At 42.5% G+C, this 23,343-nt stretch overlaps 1 protein-coding gene and 1 pseudogene across 11 annotated transcripts in view; one reads left to right on the top strand and one right to left on the bottom strand.

Moving 5' to 3' along the window:
* UNC79 (unc-79 homolog, NALCN channel complex subunit) overlaps positions 1 to 23,343 on the bottom strand; it is a 261,393-nt gene that overhangs the window by 126,435 nt on the left and 111,615 nt on the right. For 9 of the 10 annotated variants that reach the window (XM_058655399.1, XM_058655396.1, XM_058655404.1 and 6 more), the window contains 4 exons: positions 16,806 to 16,870; positions 11,148 to 11,236; positions 10,474 to 10,514; positions 7,884 to 7,912 (listed from right to left, as the gene is read on the bottom strand). In XM_058655399.1, the coding sequence (XP_058511382.1) occupies positions 7,884 to 7,912; positions 10,474 to 10,514; positions 11,148 to 11,236; positions 16,806 to 16,870 (224 nt within the window). Of the gene's footprint in view, positions 1 to 7,883; positions 7,913 to 10,473; positions 10,515 to 11,147; positions 11,237 to 16,805; positions 16,871 to 23,343 lie in introns of those variants that run through there. The other variant, XM_058655405.1, reaches the window with a different exon arrangement.
* LOC131478053 (Y-box-binding protein 1-like) lies at positions 16,912 to 20,115 on the top strand (annotated as a pseudogene). The gene is made up of 2 exons (XR_009244286.1): positions 16,912 to 16,924; positions 19,325 to 20,115. The product of XR_009244286.1 is annotated as a Y-box-binding protein 1-like (transcript).

The following is a 23,343-nucleotide window of genomic DNA, read 5'->3' on the forward strand; positions in this document are numbered from 1 at the left end:
TGACATTAACCCCAGAGGGGACTCAACAGAGCAAGGGAGGGGGACAAAAACGGTGGGGCAGGCTGAGAGAGAGCCCACAAGAGACCACTGTCAGAGCTGCTTCAACAAGAGTGGGCAAGTGAGGCAGCCCTGGCACGGAGCAGCAGAGCAGCGTGCAGGAGCTGTCAGGAACACCCTGATAGCCACAGAGAAGAAGAAAAACATGCCCCAAGCCTGCTGGAGATGCTAGCCGCTCACAGAGCTTTCCAGCCTTTGAGTTGCACTTCCAACAAAATGAACACCCCAAAGGCTGTGATGCCCTAAGCCATTATGAACTCAGCATTTGGTGGGCGTTTGGAGATAGAAGGAAGAAAACAGAAAACGCACATCCCAACACTGACAGTGGACTGGACTGTCGGTGGGAATGACTGTTTACAAGCCAGGCTTGTTCCACTCTGATGTCAGCTGCAGGCTGCCGCCCCTCATTTGCCCCTCGGGGCTTAGGCTGTCATAGTTCCCCAAATCTCTAGCTCTCATGGTCTTAAGAGTCAAAAATGTCCACAATCCACCTTTAATGTTTGTGTTAACAATCTTGAAAAACAGAATGACTTGTTAAAATGCAGTGATTATTCATGGTGGAAGCCCTTGTCTTCCTTGACACCCACGTCAGCCCTGACTTCTCTAGATGGGTTCTTTCCCTTGCTTTGTGAGCCTTTCTTTCTCATCGCAGGGTAAGCCTCCTCTAAAAGTGCCCAAACCCTTATCCAGTAGGAGCTTCTACTGCTGCCCGACCACACCAGCACCACCACATCAGGCAGATCTTTTTACAGTGTTTCCTTCATCCTTCTGAGGGTTGCTATGGTTTCAGTGTCTCCATCTCCCCCGCTGACAAAACATATATTCTAAGGTTGAAATACTAAGCTCCAAGAGAATGCTATTAGAAGTTGGAGTCTCTGGGAGGGGACCAGATCATAAGGCTCAGGGCTCTGGGAACAAAGGAGTCCAGTTTCCTATAAGAGGATGAGGAAGAAGGTGCATGGGTGAAAAGGGGGGGCTCCCTAGACACAGGATCTGCCAACACCCTGATCATGGACTTCCCAGCCTGCAAAACCACAAGAAGTGAGGCTGATTGTGGGTGAGCCATTGGGTCTGTGATATTGTGTTATGGCTGCCTACAATGAGTCTTTGTGTCTGTGGGAGTCCCACCATTACTCAAGAATAAGATACGGATGTGGCTTACAGGGTAACTATTAGTGATAATAAAGTCCCAAAATTTAAGGTCTACTATTTCCCACCCTATTTTCTCTTAACCAAATAACACCTAAATCAAATTTCCTGACTTTCTGGTGTAGACCTTTTGGCTCAAAAAAGGAAATTTCTTTTTCCATAATTACCTACAGAGAAGTAGTTTAATGTTCTTCTATATTTTATTAAAGAATAGAGCAAATATATTTAGATACACAAAGAAAGCAGTCCCATAATCTTTACCAAAGATTTATTTATGTAAATAATGTAGACATCAATTATTTCAGAAAAAATGCAGCAGGTTCAGGCCTGGCATGATAGCCTAGTGGCTAAAGTCCTCACTTTGTACACACCAGGAACCCACATGGGTAGCAATTCTAATCCCAGCAGCCCCACTTCCCATCCAGCTCCCTGCCTGTGGCCTGGGAAATCAATCGATGACGACCCAAAGCTTTGGGACCCTGCACTCTTGTGGGTGACCCAAAAGTGTCTCCAGGCTCCTGGCTTTGGATCAGCTAAGCTCTGGCTGTAGCGGCCACTTGGGGAGTAAATCAACATACAGAAGATCTTCTTCTCTGTCTTTCCTCCTCTTGGTATATCTGACCTTGCAATAAAAACAAATAAATCTTTTTTTAATGCAGCAAGTTCATAGCTATCTTAGGAAAGCAATAATAAGGGCTTCTAAAAAGTATACTATACACCTGTCCAATACCAAATCCTCCACCAAGTCCCCCACTGGCACCCAGTGGCTGCGTATCTGCATGCTCTTATTTTGTGCTCCTGCACATGTGCACATGAATTCAGACCTGGGCAAATAGCGACACAGGTTCCAGGCCTGGGGAGCCTTGCCTATCAACAGGTGGATACTGTTTCCTCTGCAGTTGAGACTGAGATGACCCTGAACTTATTTTCGAGTAACCGAACGCAGCAGATGTGATGCTGGTGTGATTGCCAAGCTTCCACCACGTGGAGCCTAGACCTCCTGGAACCCTGTCGCAGAGCTAGGCCTCCTAGAGAACAAGATGACCCACCGGAAGGAGATGCTCAGCTGCCCCAGTACAGTTCCAAACATCTCAGCTGACGCCCCAGACACAGCACTAAGCATGTGTGGGACCAGCCAGTCGCCAATGTACTACCAATCAACTAGGCAAGACAGGAAGAATTTCCCAGTTATTCCCAAGCCAAATTGCTCATCTACTGGCTGGTGAACAAGTCAGTGGCTATTGCAAGAAGCTATTATGCTTTTGCTATAGCATAACTTGGTTCTCTGAGGAACAAAGATGTGTCGTCTCTGCCAAGCTGTTTGAGCCCCAACCCAGGGAATCCATGACCTTAGTAAAATGGTATTGGAACAGAACTGAGAACTGAATGTGAGATTTTACATTAAAAAAAATTCATACATGAATCATGAGAGGGAGGCATTTGTCTTAGTGGTTAACATGCGGTTAGGACAACTACATCTCACATTTGACTACTAGGATTTGAGGTCCAGTACCAACACCAAACTTCAGTTTCCTGCTAATATGGATCATGGGGATAGCAGGTGATGGGTTAAAAGAGTTGTGTCCCTGCAACCCACATGGGAGATCTGAATTGAGATCTCAACTCCCAATTCAGATTGTTCCAGGCATTTGGGGAGGAAAGCAGCAAATGAAAGCTTGTTCATTCTCTCTCCCCTTCTCTCTGCCTCTCATATACGTAGATAAATATGGTTTAAAATAAATGAAACAAAGCATGCATCGTTTGCTTGATGGCAGTGAGTGCTTGAGGGGAAGTTGGTAGGCCTCAGTGAGATGGGCCCTGGGGAGGATGGAGGAGAGAGTAAAACTCCTGACTGTTGGAAGAAGGTGCTTGTTGGCAAGGGCACAAAGTCTCCCAGGAGGCAATGCTATGGAACCCAATCTCGCTAAGAATTTTTCAGGAGTGTACCTGGCTGCTTCTAGATGCCTGCAGAAAAATGTGAAAGGACAGAGATTAACAAATTGCTCCATTCTCAACTAGAGTTTATTGAACACAGGACGGTTTGCCAGCCAACACAGGGTTCTCAAGGTAAATGTTAAATACAGGGCCTTTTAAGAAAACGTCATCTCCTGAAGGAAATGATGGCAAGGGCTTGAATATGATGTATTATATACAAAGAACTTGGAATTTAACATGGTGCATCACAGGCTCTCTGAGACAGACAAAAGGTCTCTGAAGGATCATCAGGGTACACTTCATAATCCTCTCCATAAGCAGCAGGGTTCCCAGCAGCCTCATGGGTTCTCCTTCTGACTCAGCTGCCAGCACTTGCTAGTTCACGGACTTGGGTCCCTGCCAGCCACATAGGAGACCTGGAATGAGTTCCAAGTTCCTATCTTCTGCCTACCCCAGTGCCTCTACCATAGACATTTGTCTCTCTCTGTCACTCTTTCAAATAAATATACAACTTTTTTAAAGATGCTTTTGGACTTACAAAGAACGAATAGCAAAATAATAATAATAATAAGAAGAAGAAGAAGAAGAAGAAGAATGAGCTGATAGAACCACTTAACAACAATAGCCACTTTTCATGGGAAAGAAAAAAGAGGCAGCTCGCAGCAGGGTAGAACCAAAAACCACAGAGATGGACTCCCAGGAAACTGGACTGATTCCAATGGAACTGGTGGCATGCACCTGCTGAGTGCCCACTCGTTGTGTGCCTCCCCACTGCTCACATTTCATGCCCCTTTCCTTCCCAGCTTTTCACAGCAGGAAAATCATTCCTAAGGGACCATAACTGCCATGCCCCATCCACACCCGGATCTGATTTAGAGAAGAAAACCCAGGCTGTACGACAAGAATGTGACCAACGTGTGGCCAGACAGGTGTATGAAGAAATTATGCTGACTTCCTCTCCTCTGGAGTCTGAATGGACGGTGGCTACTCCAAGCAAGCATGAAGGGGCATGAGCTTTCACCCAGCTGTCCTGAAATGCTCTCTTTCCAGAAGCTTCCTCATCAGAATGCTTTTCCTAGAACTCTGCCTTAAAGTCAGGAGACAGGCAGTGATTATACCTCAGGTCAACAGCACTGGATAACTTACCTTCAAGTTACCCCAATTCCAAGCCCAAACACACGTTCTGGACCTGCTAGATAAGTGCAGCCCCAAGCTACTCACACCTTCCTGGAGGAGGTCCAAACAGCAAGCAGAGATAAGTCATCTCCACTGTGCCCTCTCCAAATCCCTGAACTACAGATTCTCGGGACACAGTTAAGTGCTGCTTGTTTTACGCTGGTACACTTGGAGTCATTTCTTATGCAGTATCTGTATTTATTGTATGTGATGGTACCCAGAACACCAACCTGCTTTATCATCATGAGCCACTGACTCTAAGCAAGATCAGCAACAAAATATTTCTGAAAATAATATTTGGTTGGGGCCAGTGCGTTGGCGCAACAGGCTACTCCTGCACCTGCGGTGCTGTCATCATATATGTATACTGGTTCTCGTCCCGGTTGTTCCACTTCCAATCCAGCTCGCTGCTTATAGACCTGAAAAGCAGCAAAGGATGGCTCACGTTCTGGGCCACCAACCCATGTGGCAGACCTGACAGAAGCTGGTTTCATCCTTATTCAAACTCCAGTCACTGTGGCCATCTGGGGAGTGAACCAGCAGATGGAAGATGGCTCTCTCTCAAAATAAATAGAATTTTGTTTTTTTAATTACTTTTTAATTTTTACTTTCAGTATAGTACTAAACATTATAAGACATTCATCACATTATTATAAAGAAGACTTCGTGTTAGAAGAGTTTGCAGCTGTGGGCTAATACAAGTATTCCTAGCATGTGTAAGGTAGATGAGGCTTAGCTATGCTGTTTGGAGAGTTAGATTAAATGGATTTTTCAACTTACAATATTTTTCAACTTGGAAAGGGATCCTAATCCCAGGTTGGAAAAACTGTAACTCCATATATTTGTACCAAATGGCAAAAATGAAATAAATCAAGGTCTGTTTATCATTCAGTCATGTCATAACTTGGCTTATTTCAAATCTACTGTTCAGTGTAGGAATATACAGCTCCCAGAGACATAAACTGTGCCGAGAACAAGATCAAACAATTGTACATTTATATGAACTTGATCATAGTTCTCCAAGTTAGCTCTCATAAATGTTTATTAAAAGGACAAGTAATAAACATATGCTAAGTTGAAGCTTATTACTAAAAATAACTTTGTCATATGAAGCAGAGAAGTGTTTAAAAAATGAACTGCTCTGGGTCTCAAACACTTGAATATTACTTTAAAGCCAGGTCCTGCTGATTAAGGAAATAAAATGGCTTCATACCCTGGGTGCTCTTAAAAAGTTCCCAAGGTAGAAACGGTCTCAGAAGAAGGATGAAATCCAGGGTCTATTGTATGACTGCAAGATCCCATAACCAGATTTCGGCAAGATACCAGGCAGTGTCTCCCCATGGAGCTTCTCAGCTGGAACAGGGCTTCTCATGATTTCAGGGCAGAATGAAACGCTCAAAGTATAGAAATGGCTGCCTCATAAATCATTACAGAGGCAGCCTTGGGAGCACAAAATTCCAACAAGATTCACTAGAATTCCAAGACATTTTTAGGAAATGCATACCAGCAAAACCCCTGCCAGCTACAACTAAAGTGGGCACAGTTGAAAACGGAAAGAGTTCCGTGGGATCCTCAATTTCCACATGCAGGGCACAGATTAGGAAATCAGTCAGCTGCAAGGTGGGCTCCTTGTCATTGAAACAGAAAGCTATCTCAGAGTACAGAGCCGGTTGCTCTGGAGGACAGCACTGAACTAGGCAACTGCAGAGCACAACCATATTCTACTAAAGACAAAGGAACATGGCGGGAGCTGCTTACACACGGACCGGTGACTGCCACCTGCTTCCCTGTCCTCTTCTTGAACACCCCTTTACGGCTGTTATCTATCCTCATCTCACCACTGTCTTATTCATATAGAAAGCAGGTAACTCTCCCCTTTTAGTTCTCTAAAAGAATGTATCCCCCCAGAGAGTCTCCTCAGTGACAACACGAGTTTCAAATCAAAAGATCCTGAACATGAAGCCTGAAGCCTTAAGTAAGTAAGATTTGGTGGGAGAGGAGCCTTCATAAAGCACCGGACATATTTTGCACTTGGTAAGAATATAAATACTTGGGACCAGCACTGCGGCATAGTGGCCCCCACAATGCTGAATTCCACAGTGGCCACCAATTCAAGTCCTGGCTGCTCCACTTCCTTTCCAGATCCCTGCTAATGCATCTGAGGCAGCAGTAGAGGATGGTCCGAGTGCCTGGACCTCTGAACCCACGTGAAAGACCCTGATGAAGCTCCTGGCTTCAGTCTGGCCCAGTCCCTGTCCAGTCTTGGCCATCATGCCCATTCAGGGAGTACACCAATGGATGGAAGATCAATCTTTCTATCTGCCTCTCTTTCTGTGTGCAACTCTGTGTTTCAGATACATACATAAATATTTTTTTTAAAAAAAGAATGTACATAGTTAAGTCCAGAGGGCACATTGTGGTAGACTAAATGTGACCACAAAATTCTTGCCATGCCTCATGTAATCAAGAGGATTACAATCCCACTCTTTGAATCCAGGCTCGCCTTGGTGCTTGCTTCAACCGTTACAACACAGCACAAATGACACTGCGACCTGTGAGCTTCTGTCTCAACTGCTTCTGCTGTGAACTTTCTGCTTTGTGAAGAAATCGAGTCTGACCTCCAGGAGGAAGAGACACTGTCTGGAAAGAGGGAGGCCCAGACACCCTAGTCATCCCAACAGCTCCAGCCATTGCAGCTGAGGCCAGCCAGAACCAGCCAATCTCCAGCCTGCCTACCAACACACATGAGAACCTAGAGGTGCTCAGCAGAGCAACTGCATAGCTGAGCCTGGGACAAGCTGCTGATCCAGATAAATGTGATGAGAACTTGGTTGTTGTTGTTAGCCACAATGGTCAGGACAGTTGGTTATGCAGCATAACTGAGACAGCCCTCCAACGTACTGACTCCTAATTAATCTTCCAAAAAGTCTAAAGGACTTGTACAAAAGCCACATGGTTAGGAAGGAATAGAGCTTGGCAGAACCCAAGCATCTCAACCAAGTTGTATGATACCCCAGTACCTCTCCTTACATTTTTCAACTGTTAAAACAATGAGAAAATTTGTTATGAAATATGGGTAAAGGAAATTTTAAAGGAGAAATCTCCAGTTAGATACATTGTTCAGCTTATGTGTAAGTGAATGTTTCCCACAAATAGTCAATCAAGTGTTATAGATGACACCTGGAAACTGAACTGTTTGTATTCTTCCTCAAAACAAGCAAGACTTCAGCACACGAGATGTACCTTTTACTAAAGTCACATCCTATGAATTGTACAATCATTCAACCCTTTTTTATAATAAGACTCCTCAGAATTACACATATGCTTTTATTTCTGGTTACTTAACAAAAACACTATGCACAGGATGAGTGAGCAAAAGCAGAGATGCAAGCAAACTATTTAGACACAGCAATTTTGCATGCTAAATTATGTCCTTTACCCCTTCACAAAAGCAGTGACATGTACACACTGGGAAGCCAGGGCACAGAAATGAGGCAGATGCCAACGAGTGGATTACACACAAACACAGCCAATCATGCTCTACCACACAGATGGCCGGCGCTTACCTTTTTCTGACATATAGCCGATATCTCAGCTGCAAAGGGAAGGTACACAGAATATCAACAACGAAAGAGAGCCCGTTTTAAATAAGGACAGCCGGAAAGAGAGCATAAAGACAACCTAGGAACACCACTTCTAGATGTGATCAAAACAGCTTCTGACCTGTCTTGTAGATTGGTTTTGTTTTGTTTTGTTTTGTTTTTCTCCAGAAAGCCTGAATTATGTCTCTTTTCAATCTAGGAGTGACTGCAGAGGTCATGGTTAATTGGGGTCCGAAACACCTGTATGCCACAACTACTTCACCTATTCTCACAAGGAATTCAACCTTCTCACCCATGACCTAGAAACCAGAGCACACTGGAGCTATGCGATTTTAATCCGATCTCACCATCTCATAGATAACAAAGTCAAGGGCCAGTGTGCTTGGACGAGTGACTCAAGATCACACAAGCTCTCCCTGAATGAAGCAAAAGCAGAGCTCCAGTCCAGGGATTCACTGGTGCTGCCCTTCCCACTGCACTGTGACACCAGCTTGACTGGATATATTCAGAGCATCAACGTGGGGGTAATTTACTAAATCAACACTAAAGAAAACTCTGACTCAGGCTATTTAGACCACAGCCATTAATGCATTTACATCTTGACTGGTGTAAAATCAGCTTTACTATTTGGAAAAAGCAGTTTTCAGGGCCTGGCGGCGTGGCCTAGTGGCTAAAGTCATCGCCTTGAACGCCCCGGGATCCCATATGAGTGCCGGTTCTAATCCCAGCAGCTCCACTTCCCATCCAGCTCCCTGCTTGTGGCCTGGGAAAGCAGTCGAGGACGGCCCAATGCCTGCACCCGTGTGGGAGACCTGGAAGAGGTTCCTGGTTCCCGGCTTCGGGTTGGTGCAGCACCTGCTGTTGCGGCTCACTTGGGGAGTGAATCATCGGACGGAAGATCTTCCTCTCTGTCTCTCCTCCTCTCTGTATATCTGACTTCGTAATAAAATAAATAAATCTTTTAAAAAAAAAAAAGAAAAAGCAGTTTTCAAATCCAGTTGGAACAAAGCTGTCAACCTACAATCCACGTGTGGCTTTAATCCACAGATTAGGATTCTTTACTGGGCTTAGCAATTATTTCCATGAAAACTGGTGTTTGAGAGTACTTAAAAATAACTTTTCTAAGAATCTGGTAATATTCCCCTGAAACAGTTAAATGCTCAAAAAAGGGACTGACATTTGGATATGATAATCTATGTTACCATTTGTAACACAGTACAAAACCAAAAGTAAGAGTCCCTCAAATCCTGCCTAAAAAGTATGAAACAGTGGATGTCAAACCAATGAAATTTATAACTCAGCTTTAAAAACTACTTTTGTCCAATTAATGGTTACTTAACAGTTTTGTATCCTTGACTTTATCTTCAGTAAACTGAGTATCACATTTAAAAAGAAATTACGAAATGTTACTATCAATACGAATATTGCCTGAAGATACTGACCACAATTCAACAATATACCCAGTCTTAAAATGCACCTTAGGTCATGGCTATGGAGCTTATCACAGACTCACTAACAAAATGACCTATCTAAAGAAAAAAGAGTCAACTTTATTTATACAAATCTTTCACCAGATATTCTTCAGTAACTTTTCAAAATGGCCACTTGAAGGACACAGACGCCAATGCTGCTGCCCCACTGCAAAGCACTCACTAATACATTAACTTCTTTCTTAAGGTGGAGATGAATATGCTAAGTTATACTAGAAAGAAATAATGTATTTTCATAAAACAAAGGACTCAGTTTTTTAAGAACCACTCACAGAATTTAGTCACTGTAAGATTCTTGCCTTTCCTTTAAAATGGGCTTTTCAGGTGAGTCTCCCTATTATCTTCCTCTGAAGTCACACGTTTTTTTCCCTTGTCCTGATGCACACAGTATGCCCTCAGCCTGTTCTACTTTCTACCTTTCCCTGCTTTCCTGAGTGTTTTTCTTGGCATGGAGCTTCCAGTTAGGTGACTGATATAGCCACTTTTCCTATGTATGCAGGAATGCTGTCTGGACCTGCCAACCTTTAGGACATGGCTCTTAGAACTCTAACAGGTCTCAGGAAGTATGCCAAATCTTGGCTCTCCCTTCAGGTGGGTTAGCTGAAATTGATCCACCCTTGACTGATGAGGAGACTAAATCTCAGAGGAATTACATAATTTTTTCCCAAAATAACAATAGTAACAGGAAACAGGCCTTTACTCAATTCTCTTCCATGGTGTCTCTCTGCCCTTCTTGGACCTGGTCCAGCACATCCCACTGGCAGCATCTGTAACCTGTATGGAAAATTGCCCCTCACATAATTCAGTAGAGCTTTAGTCATTCAGAATGCTAATTGCAAAATCTAATGCTGGCTTTGGGAGTATTCATACTTCTGCCCTTATTAAGTGTATGTGTGGGTATATTACACACAAGATGTTGATACAGTATTTCATATCAATGAAGAGTCATAGAATATAATCCTTTGATTACTGTCTTCGTAAAATAAAGTAGGACAAAGAAGATGAATTAACCACATCATTAGTCATGATTACTCATTACTCATCCTTTCCAAAGTAAACCGTACCTTGTGGCAGAAGAACATCAACCAACCACTCGCTGTGGTCCCTGCAAAGAAAAACAAAACTCATTTTGGAGCTGCTTTGAAATTTTCAGGAATCCTTCCACATGAATGTTTATAAGTTCCACACTACTGCTGAAAGGCTTTTTAAGAGAAAGAACGTATAATTAAGAGCATGATCACAATAAACTTTTTAAATGTGCAGTGCATTCCAGCTAAATTATAAATTTTAGGCATTTCATCAGACTCAGTTATCTTTGAATGATACTTTCCAGATGCTAATTATGCCAACCCAAATACTGCAAGATCTGTAGAAAAGCTGAGCGTGCATGAAGCAGCCGCGAGAACCCACTTGAATTCCACGTCATGTTTGGAAATCGGTTTTATTTTACATCTCGTTTTCTTTGTGGCCTACCTAATGAGGTTGTTTCAAAATTGGAGCTGCTTTATTAAAGTAAAATTGTTTTCTCGTGTCACATGGAAATAGTGCAAAAACCAGATTTCAAAACTGAAATAATCCAAACGGAAGTTTTCTATCCAGTAGACATCAGACAAATTAATCATTAAGAAACACAAACTAGTGGGAAACTCAGACAATGTAACCAATTCAAGTCCACATGGTTATCTTCACCCCCCTTCTGTTGCCCTATTTCCTTTCCTTCCAGGCTTCTGATACCTACCCTGCGATCCTCTCACTGCATTCTTCACAGAGGTACAGTGGGGGTGGCTTATCACCCAAAGCTACCGACACAGAAGGGTCTATGCACATCTGAAACACAGAGAAACACAGAATGAACCTTCTGGTCCTGGCGACCCCATGCCCTGCACCTCGAGTGCAAATGCATGAGTGACAGTGCACCGTCAAAGCAAAGTGCAACAAAGATGTTTGGCAGAACTCACTCAGTATTATAACTCATCCCTGCCATGGCTGAGGAGTCCACAGGCACGATTCAAACCTGGATGTTGTACATTTCATTCCTCCCGTTATTTACAATTCAAGTAGCAACTAGTACCAACAAATCTACTCTCATTTCACAAAGTATCATGTTCTGTCAAGGAGCTGACCTGGCAGTTGGGCTGGAATGTCCACGTCCCACTTTCTAGTACCCAGGTTCAAGTCTCAGCTCTTCTTCCAATTACGGCTTCTTGTTAATGAACTCGCTGGCAGGCAGTTGTAGTTGAATCCCTGCCACACTCCAAGGGGAAATCTAGATTTGGCTCCTGACCCTCTGCTTCAGCCTGGCAAAGCCCTAACCATCCCATTGCAGGTTTCCAAAGAGTGAATCAACAGATGAGATGTCTCCTCTCCCTCTCTCTCCCTCTCCCTCTCTCTCTTTCTCCTTCCTGTTCTCCCTTTCTTCCAAATAAATAAAACTTTTTTAAAAGAGAAAAAAATCACTTGGATCAATGACTGTTCATATTTGCTATAGGGATGATAAACACAGAAGTTGCCTTAGGAAAGGGAAAATACACCATCAAGATTGCAAATCCAGGACCGGCACAATAGCCTAGGGGCTAAAGTCCTCAACTTGAACATGCTGGGATCCCACCTGGGCGCTAGTTTATGTCCTGGTGGCCCCACTTCCCCTCCAGCTCCCTATTTGAGGCCTGGGAAAGCAGTGAAGGATGGCTCAAAGCCTTGGGAACCTGCACCTGCATGGCAGACCCAGAACAAGCTCCTGGCTTCAGGCCAACTCAGCCCAGTTGTTGCGGCCACTTGGGGAGTGAATCAGCAGGCGGGAGATCTTCCTCTCTCTCCTCCCTCCTCTCTCTCTATATATATAATCTGCCTTTCCAATAAAAATAAATGAATCTTTAAAAAAAAGATTACAAATCCCTACTTGATACCAAAATTCTAGCAATAGAGATTTTTGCTTCTGAAGATATAAGCTCATTCAGAAAAGTCATCATTAAATATAACATTGAGGGCTTCATTAGTCCTACTCTGCAGGCTTGGATTTTTCTATCAACCATCCAATGTTTCATTCCCATGTCTGTTTGCTTTGTTTGTTTCTACCCATGTCCTATAATTTGTTGGTCCCTGCTGTTCCTGAGTGTTTATGGCTGTGCTCAGTCTTTCAAACTACAGATATGAAAAGTGTTAATTTCACAGTTCATCATCAGGATCTCTCAAATAAACCAAGTCAACAAGTATCTGGATGACAAGTTACATCCTGGGCTCTGTATCAGTTTCAATTTCTGCAGGATGAAGTCCTTTTGAATTCTGTTTCTGTCACTCCAAGATAAGCAACCCAGGCTGGAAGTGGTTATTCCATCATATGCTTAAAACTTCTTTGCAAATTCTTCCAAAACTTCACTTTTTCCTATTTTTAGTATTTACTATTTTAGTTTTACTATTTTAGAAGCGGTAAACAACTCAAACATACAACTCAAACAGCCTGTAATTCAATGTTAAAATCACAAGGGATTTCAATGAGTGAAGAAAAAAAGGAATAGAATAGCTACAATTTTTAAAATTACAACATCAGATTTATAGATTATGTATTTCCTAATGCTAAAGGTCCCATATACCTAATGTAAGTTCCTTGTTTCTTCAGAGGCAGTAAATAAAACTTTCTGATGTATCAAATCAGGAATTGATAAACGTTTCCTGTAAATGTCTAGACAGTAGATACTCCTGGTTTGTGGTATGGTACAGAATGCTATCAGCAATATGTAAGCAGATGAGCATAGCTGGGTTCCAGAAAAACTTTATTCACAAATAAGCGTCAGGTTACACTTGTTTGTTTCCCGCTGTTTGCTTTCAATCCTGTCTTCTTAGGTAATGTTCTGGGCTCAGAAGTGTTTCATAACGTGAATTTCAAATGGACACCATAAACTAGAACCTCAAACACAGCTCCATTTTCAGTCCTACCACAATGCAGGACTCTTGCCCCAAGAATATTTCGTTTGCAGCCTACGGTAACAAAACATCACAATCTTTGTACCTGGCACATTCTAAGCACCTAGTGATTTAGCTCACTGCTACAAACATTGGGCTCTTTGTGGTGACTCTTTCACTTCCCCCAAGTGTTTCCCATGGATAAGAATACACTCCCTTTTAAGGACCACTACTTTATTTTTTCTTCTAATGAGTCATTGATACCCTGTCCAATAGACATTTTTTTTTTCACTGACTTCAAAAGAAAAAGCTTCTTGGATGCAGGAACTATAAAGAGCCATCAAAGATACACTAGTCGGCCAATGATTTGTTCAATGATTCTTCTCTCATGGCCCACATATTTGTAGCTGCTGAGTTATCCCAGTTGTACCCTAAAAAGGTCAGCTTACACCTACACTCATACTAATGTTTTCATTATGACTATTACACTAGAACTTTTATTTTTCTGTTTATAAATGCAATCTCTGAGTGTACTTCCAAAAGTTTATGGGGAAAAAATTGAACTAACAGGGCTCAGCGTGAACGGCCTAGTGTCTAAAGTCCTTGCCTTGCATCCACTGAGATCCCACATGGGCACCAGTTTGTGTCCCAACTGCTCCGCTTCCCATCCAACTCCCTGCTTGTGGCCTAGGAAAGCTGTGGAGGATGGCCAAAGGCCTTGGGACCCTATACCCACATGGGAGACACAGAAGAAATTCCTGGTTCCTGGCTTTGGATTGGCTCAGCTCTGGCTTTTGCGGCCACTTGGAGAGTAAACCAGCAGACCAAAATCTTTCCCTGTCTCTCCTTCTTACTGTACATCTGCTTTTCTAATAAGAGTAAACAAATAAATCTTTTGTAAAAATTGGAATTAACAAATGAATTTATTTTGCTGTGACAAAAAGCATGTGTGGTTCTTTCAGAGTAAGTATTTTTCATGTATCTTTGGAAGTTTCGTCCCATGCCCTATGTAGAGCCTTGGGGAAATGGAGAAATGGAGTAAAGGTCATTTTAAAAGCTCACCAACCCTCCATCTTCATGCCATCCTGGACCCTCTAATGAGGACTGCCAGTTATTTTTTACTAGGTGTGTAAGTGTGAATACACATATGAGGAATTTTTCAAATAAATTATTATCTCCCCCCAAAAAAGCAAGAAATAAATTAGCATCCCACAGAATTCTCTAACTTTCTAATTTCACATACTTTTGCAAGTGCCTGTTGGATACTTTTGAACTGCATGTCATGTGGTAACAGTGCAGGCCTGAGGATGCTCACTTTGTATGGACAAAACATCACTGGTCAAGACCCTTGAGAGTGCCAGCACACCCCACTACAAGAAGCATTAACCAACAGTCTTACTGTGCAGTGACTTGAGTTATCAGCTGAGAGGCCTGCATCCAGTACCAGAATATCTGGGCCAGTCTACCTCAGTTTCCAATTCAGCTTCCTGCTCATGCAGGCAGGAGTACAACTGGGAGGCAACAAATGACGGCCCAATTACTTGAGTTCCTGCCAGCCACACGGGAGATCCAGATGCACTTACAGGCTCCTGCCTTTGGCTTGGCCCAGCTATGGTTATTGTGAGCATCTGAGGAGCAAATTAGTAAATAGAATATTTTCTTTCTCTTTCTCTCTCTCTCTCTATGCTGTGTATTTCTCTCTGTGTCACTCTTCCTTATAAAAAAAAAAGAAAACAGCTTTAAAGAATGATACCTTCTAGAAAGTACAAGGTGAAAACAAAAAAGGAAGCACTTTAGATAAACTAGTGCTAAGAAAGTGAAATTTTTGGGGGAACGAAAATGTCTTGGCACTACACAGAGGTTGCGGTCACAAACACTGTGAATGTGACAAGTGCACTGAATTGTTAACTTGAGATTAGCTCCTTTTTATGATATACACACATCAACTTCATTTTTTTAACTATAGAAAATGAGATGCCTGAGCCTATCCTGGAGGTGTGCCTTTTGGGGAAAATGTGGGGTCGACCCATAGGAGCGGTTAGGGCTGATTGCCTAGAAGGGAAGGGGATTATCCAATTCCGAATGATTTCTGGGAGGAAGCCAGAAAATATGACTAACCAGGATGTCAAGGAACACCTGAGCATGCAGGCTGACACACAATCCAGGGGAAAATAACTGAGGAATTCAAACAGGAAGAAGCCTCTTCCCACCGGTGTCTGGGCAGAAAACAAAAGCAAGGAGACAGAAGAACAAAACGGAAGAGGGAACAAGGAAAATCTCACTGGGGTGAGAAATCAAACTCTACTCCGTGAATCATACATGAACTCACATGTGCTTAGCTCCAAATATCCTCACAGCAAAGGAATGTACCATGAACCCCAATACCCTCCTCGAGGGAGTACAGAGGCAAAAGGAGAGGCTAGCCTCACCGGCTCCTTCTCCATAAAACTTATTCAACTTTCCTTCATCAAAAGCAGGTAGATGTTAAATAAACACGAAGATGTCCTTTATTAGCATGATAGACCTGGATGTTATTACTGGCACTCCTCTGCCACTTTTGGTGTATGAAACATGATTTCGTTTCCTCTTTATGCTCGTTAGATCTAACATCACCACTTCTGCGTTGATTCTGTGAAGCGGTGGTATTTGTATTCCGTTATTCAGTAATCTGCACAGTCTGTATGCACAACAGAAGCAAACTCCACAACACCAGGTTCTCAAAAGTCACTGGGAAGCCTGATAAATTGAGCTGACTCCCACGTTTGAAAATACAAAGCCTAATCCTTGAAAATCCAGATATAGCAAAGTAAGCCAGATTTAACAAATATACCACAGGCAATTTTTTTGTAAGATGTGACTATTTTTCTTAATACTCAACTTTCTAGACTTGGGTTAATATCAGCACATAACCAATCTGGCGTAAAGGACAGAGAATGAAGCTGATAATCCGGGTGCCGGCTCTCTCTTTGCAAAGGGACTCCTCTAAACCACTCTCTTTTTACCGTTCATGTAATTCCACCTATATGCTATCTGCTCAATCATTCCAACTCAGTCCTGTGTGCGATTTGAGCTGACTTGATTTAATCAAGTTTTGTTTGGGTCCTATAATTCTTGGATTTGGATAGCCACACACTTAGCATCCTTATTTTCTAGTATATACAGGAAAAAAATACATTTCCCTGAGTTTCTAGGCTCAGAGAGAAGCCAGGCAAGGACTATGGAAAGCTTTGCATCAGGAGTCTCCTGATAATTAGCTCAGTGTTACATAGCACTTGGCTATAAACTCATCACAAAACCCTTCAGATATCACTATACCCACTGTTCTGTCTCGACACAATCTGCCCAAGTACTGCTGAATTAAACGCAGAGGTCCTTGGTTTTACAAGAGAACACAGGCTTCCGATTAAGGACGCAATCCCACTCCATTCATTCAGCAATCTGCTAATTATTTGACCACCGACAACACAACACAACATCAGATCTAATAACACGGTACCTTCACAGCTGGTTTGTTAATTGCATTGTGGCATTCAATGTGCTGGCAGTGGATGGGATTCCAAGCTGTAAAGCAAAGCACAGATGATGAGTATTTCTCATTGAAAATGTCCATACCCGGTACAAACACAGCAAATACTTCACTTGTTTTCTTTTTCCTAAACAGAACGATCACCAAAGACTTCCTAATAAGATTCTTTTCACAAATATAAAATTGGACAAACACTTCAACTCTCTATCCATTTTCTTATGAGACAAGAGAGAACAAGCCAAAATCAGATGGCACATACAACACAAGATGGCAAACAAATAGTAGTGTGATAATGATAGGTTTTATAAGGCTTTTACAACTATGATTTCACTTAGTCCTCCAATAGCTCTGTGGTGAAGGATTCTTACAGCTGACTATTAACCTCATTTCACATAAGACTAAGTTAAAGTTTAAAAGATTAAATAGGTTGATGAGATCACAGAGCAAGTGAAAAACTGGGACCGATAGCTATATCTCTTGGTTCTTGACATTGCTCGTTCCATTATAGCAGGCTATGGTAAACATCCTATTCTTGGTACCAGGAGACATAAAGAATTGAAATCAATAGAGACACATCCTTTAATACCACATCCCTAACCACACTGGAGAGAGGAAAGATGAGGCCTGCCCAGATGAAACACCCTCTCTCTCACATGCACAATCTAAACACTTCACTACTGCTTTGCTACCATCTGTACCCAGCATACAAACAGAATGAAGAAAAACCCCAAGGGATCCTGGGTAAACCAGCAAACCGCACCATCTAGATTAATCTGTAGCCTGGAGCACTTAGCTAACAATATTCCATCATTTAAAAAAAAAAAAGATACTAGGCTTGTATGCTTTAAAGCAAGATGTCTCAAAGTGTCATATTCTAATCTTGTAGGACAATGATTGCCTTGATATACAAGAATTTTCAGATGAGAGCATATTTCTCCTTAGTTAATAATCCATTAGAATTAAAATACATTTAATATTAATGATCCAGGATCCAGATCTAATTTATACTGCAAATATATTACAAAATGTTCTATTTAACAGTCTCCCAACTTCAAATCTTCTATCCTATTGTTCGACAAGGTGCAAGACTATGTGTCTCATTTGGAATTTAAGGAAATACGGTTAATAGAGTGAATATTAAAAATGTACAATAATGAGGCAAAAACAACACTGGTTAAGATGCTTATAGGGATGCTGTGTCCCACATACACGTGCCTGGCACGAGTCTTGCATCCCTGCTTCTGACCCATGGAGGAGGCGGCAGGGGGTGACTGAGGGCTTAGGGGCTGACAATCCCTGGGGAGAGCTGAGTTCCAGCCTCCTGACTTTGTCCTGGTCCATTCCAGCTATGTGGGCACCTGAAGAGTGAGCCACTAGGTGGAAGATCTCTCTTTGTCTCTCTACCTTTCAACCACAGTGAAAATAAACTTTAAAAAACTAAAAACAAAAAGAGATTGATTTTTAAATAAAATATAATGTACAGGTTGGAGAGTACTTCTACTAGCATAACATGATATAAATAATATTTTTAGAGAGAAAGACAAGATGAATGAGTGAAGTGATGGGTGAAGAAATAACATATGTAGAGGAATTTCACAACTATAAGGTTTATTTCCCATATGTGGTAAACTCAAGGTAATATAAAGAAAAGCAACATGTTCTGCAATTAAAGAAACTTCAATGAAAAAGACTGCCTTGAATCAGTACATGCATTGGAAATACACAGGACATATGTCCCATTTCTCCAGTCTGAAACTCCTGCCACTGCAGCACGCCTTCCTGCTAAGCACAGAACGACCTCGGAATCCCACTGTGCCACCAGCAATCACCACTAGTGAATACAGAGTTGGCACAGTGAAATCTGCACAGCCTTTTAGAATCAGCGTAGTGTGAGTGTTCCCAGATGGCTCTGGAAATAGTAAGAAGCTTTGGACGTTTTCAGACAGAAGTTAGATTCAAAATACGTAACAATTGCTACAGCACAGACACAAACAAATCAGAATTTCCAGACTTCAGCTCTGTCAGAAAGCATTACTTTTTTTTACTGAGGTCCTAGCCCCCCGTTTCTTGTTCCATTTTTACTAAATGTCATTGGGAAAGAGCAAGCTGGATGATATGCCATTTATGGTCATCAAATTTATGGTCATCATACCAAATTTAGGCTTATTAGACCAGCAATTCTAAACGTTTCTGTGTGTCAGAAATCACTTGCCAAGGTTTTTAAATAGAATGTCTACAATCCATGTGAAACCAACTGAATCAAAAAGCACAATTGTTTGTAATCGGGAAGAGCATTACATCTGATTCTGATACAAGGACCATGCACATGCCCTATTTTGCACAGAATACAGTCATAATATATCCCTATTCAGACATGACAATAAAATACACTTTTAAAACACAACAGGTAGTTCGATCGGACCGCAGAGGGCCCCGAAGAGCCCCAGCGCCGCTGCCGGCCTAGTTACCATCACACCCGGGGGCTGTAGCTGCCGCCCCCGCCCTCAGCGCCGCTGACACCAAGCCACACCAAGCCCGGCACCACGGCAGCGACGCAGGGAGCGGTGGCCCAGGCAGCCCACCGGCGGGGACAAGAAGGTCATCCCAACGAAGGTTTTGGGAACAGTAAAATGGTTCAATGTAAGGAACGGATACGGCTTCATCAACAGGAATGACACCAAGGAAGACGTATTTGTATACCAGCCTGCCATAACGAAGAATAACCCCAGGAAGTACCTTCGCAGTGTAGGAGATGGAGAGACTGTGGAGTTTGATGTTGAAGGAGAAAAGGGTGCGGAGGCAGCAAACGTTACGGGCCCTGGTGGAGTTCCACTGAAGGCAGTAAATATGCAGCAGACCGTAACCATTATAGACACCATCCCCGTCGCAGGGGTGCTCCACGCAATTACCAGCAGAATTGCCAGAACAGTGAGCGTGGGGAACAGAGTGAGACATCGGAGAGTGCTCCCGAAGGCCAGGCCCAACACCGCCTACCGCGGGAGAAGTGATGGAAGGTGCTGACAACCAGGGTGCGGGACAGCAAGGTAGACCTGGGAGACAGAACATGTATGGAGGCTACAGGCCACCATTCCGCTGAGGTCCTCCTCGCCAAACACAGCCCAGAGAGGACGGCGATGAAGAGGATAAGCAGAATCAAGGAGAGGAAACCCAGGGTCAGCAGCCGCCTCAACGTCGGTACTGCCGGAACTTCGCCCAGATAACCAACCCTAAGCCACAAGATGGCAAAGAGACAAAAGCAGCCGATCCACCGGCTGAGTAAAAATGCCGGCTTAACATCTCGACCATCATCCGGTTTAGTCATTCAACAAGAAGAAATATGAAATTCCAGCAATAAGAAATGAACAAAAGATTGGAGCTGAAGACAGTAAGTGCTTGCTTTTTGCCCGCTGACCAGATAACTAGAACTATCTGCATTATCTATGCAGCATGGGGTTTTTATTATTTTTACCTAAAGATGTCTCTTTTTGGTAATGACAAAAATGTTCTTAAAAAAAGCCTGGTTTTTCTCTACACACCTTGAAAGGTTTTTAAATTGTTTCATATCTGGTCAAGTTGAGATTTTTAAGAACTTTATTTTTAATTTGTAATAGAAGTTTACAACTTGATATTAAAAAAAAAGTCAACAAACTGCAAGCACCTGTTAATAAAGGTCTTAAATAATAATAAAAAAAAAGGTAAGAATTCTGTTTCTAACTATGATGAGACAATTAACATTAGACTTGCCTTCCCAACTAGAAAACTGGGAAGTACCTATGAAAACATTATTTTCAGAAATTAAACCACAAGTATTGTGGGACTATCATCCTTGATAGGAAAAAAGAGTGCAGAGAACCCTACAATCACACTGACTTTCTCACTGGAAGTAGTTTCTACCTTGAACCTAGGAAGAGAAAGGTGAACCGGCTAGGATGTTTTGTTGCGTTAAGGTGACAGAAACTATAATTTGGAGATGCAATATGGTTAAAAATTTTCATACTAGAGTGCCAATGAAGAAAAACTTATGCAAAGAAACACCACGGGCCTGGCACTGTGGCCTACCGGCTAAAGTCCTCGCCTTGAATGCACCGGGATCCCATACGAGTGCCGGTTCTAATCCCAGCAGCTCCACTTCCCATCCAGCTCCCTGCTTGTGGCCTGGGAAAGCAGTCAGGCCAGCCCAAAGCCTTGGGACTCTGCACCCGTGTGGGAGACCTGGAAGAGGTTCCTGGTTCCCGGCTTCGGATCGGCACAGCACCAGCCGTTGCCGCCACTTGGAGAGTGAATCATCGGATGGAAGATCTTCCTCTCTGTCTCTCCTCCTCTCGTATATCTGACTTTGTAATAAAAATAGAACAAGTCTTAAAAAAAAAAAAAAGAAAAACAAGAAAGGAAAATAAATTCTTTAAAAAAATAAAGAAAGAAAGAAAGAAACACCACCAAATATCTGAATAGGGTTTCCTTTGGGTCTTTAGCCTCAGCCTAACCTGAACACATTTAGGGTAAAACTCCATGAGACTACATAAAGAACTACTATATGGGCTTGCTAAGCTAAACATCCCTTTCCACCTTGTTGCTGGTGGAGTTCCAGCTGCCAATGGAGTTCAGATTGCCACTCGCTGAATGCGACTGGGGTATCAGTCACTGCAACACCACATTGTTGTTTTTGCTGCTTTCCTGTGTCTGTCAGTCTCCAGGTACCCCTCTGCTGCTGTTCTGTTTTATTCTATTTCCTGGAATGTGCCCTCTCTGCTTCACACTGGCAAATATTTCTCCATCTGTTTAAACATGTCCTTACCCTATTCCGCCATCTTGATTGTAACTATTCAACTTTTAGCAGCATGTTAATATGAGGAATAAAGTCTTTTGTTTTATGGTACCTATTTTACCATGTTCCGTATCCTTAAGGCCTTTGTATAGATCTGAGCTGCTGTCTGGTGTCATTTTCCATAGCTTGGAGGATCTCCTTTCCTATTCTTATTTGGAGCTGAGCTGGCTATAAATTCTCAGTTGACAAGTTTTTGTTTTCCTTTAAGCCTGTTAAAAATGTCCCATTGTCTTCTACTTGCATTGTCTGTGACAAGAAATCAGCAAATTCTTGTGTTTGTCCCCCTAAACAATGTGTTCCTCTCTCCACCCCCCCACTGGCTGCTTTCAGATTTCCTTGTTATCATTGGTTTTCATGAGTTTTGGAGTGAGTTTCTTTGCTTTTATCTTGCATTGGATGCATTGAGCTTCCGTGTGTTGATAGTTTTTAGGTAACTTTAAAAAGGAATCTAAACATCATTTCTTCAAGTGTTCTTCACTTATTCTTCTTTATGATTTTAGTACTTGTATTTTATACTGGTGGAAAGCTTCCCAAAGCTCAATGAAACTGTATTTATTTTTCTCCCAGTACTTCAGTTTGATAGCATCTGTTGTTGTGTCTTCTAATTCACTGTTTTTTTTTCCTGCATTGTCTAATTTTCTGTTAGGCCCATTAAGGGCAATTTTCATTTCAGATATTGCCTTTTTATTTAAGGAGGCAAGGGCTATGGGGCAGGACTGCGCATGCACTGAGCCGGGAGTGAACTCATTTCTGAGCCAGTGAACTGCATCCAACAGGTTCCACCCAAAACAGGTCCGGGTAGCCCTCAAACCTGATGGCCAGCAGATCAAGAACTCTAGTAGTGGAACATTAGGTGCCATTTTATACACTGTGGCAAAGAATTTAAGACTGCAGGGGACACATGATAATCAAGCTCTCTTCAATCGAACATAAGGAAAAGATTCTTAAATGTGCACGCGAAAAGAATCAATTGACATATAAAGGAATGCCGATTAAGCTCACAAGAGACTTCTCACAGGAAACTCTATGGGCCAGAAGAGAATGGAGCGACATGTTCCATATTCTAAAAGCAAAAAACTGTCAGCCCAGGATAACGAACACAGCAAAGCTTTCCTTTGTCTTTGAAAATAAAATAAAATTCTTCCACAGTAAAGAAAAGTTAAAAGAATATGCCTCTTCCAAACTTGCCCTACAAATGATACTTAAAAATGTTCTGTTGACAGAGAAAAGGGATAGCACCCACCAAAACCAAAGCAAATGCAAAGAACATCCCAGTAAAATAACAACAACAACAACAAAAAGAATAAATCAATAAACAAACCATTGCTAAAATGACAGGACCAAATTACCACCTATTTGTATTAACCCTGAATGTTAATGGCTTAAACTCATCAATCAAACATCATAGATTAGTAGACTGGATTAAAAAAACAAAGCCCGGGCCCGGGGGCATGGCCTAGCGGCTTAAGTCCCTGCCCTGAACGCACTGGGATCCCATATGGGCACCGGTTCTAATCCCAGCAGCTCCACTTCCCATCCAGCTCCCTGCTTGTGGCCTGGGAAAGCAGTCGAGGACGGCCCAAAGCCTTGGGACCCTGCACCTGTGTGGGAGACCTGGAAGACGCTCCTGGCTCCTGGCTTTGGATCGCCTAAACTCTGGCCATTGCGGCTCACTTGGAGAGT

This window comes from Ochotona princeps, chromosome 26 (assembly GCF_030435755.1).
Source record: "Ochotona princeps isolate mOchPri1 chromosome 26, mOchPri1.hap1, whole genome shotgun sequence".
NCBI classification, from domain to species: Eukaryota; Metazoa; Chordata; class Mammalia; order Lagomorpha; family Ochotonidae; genus Ochotona; species Ochotona princeps.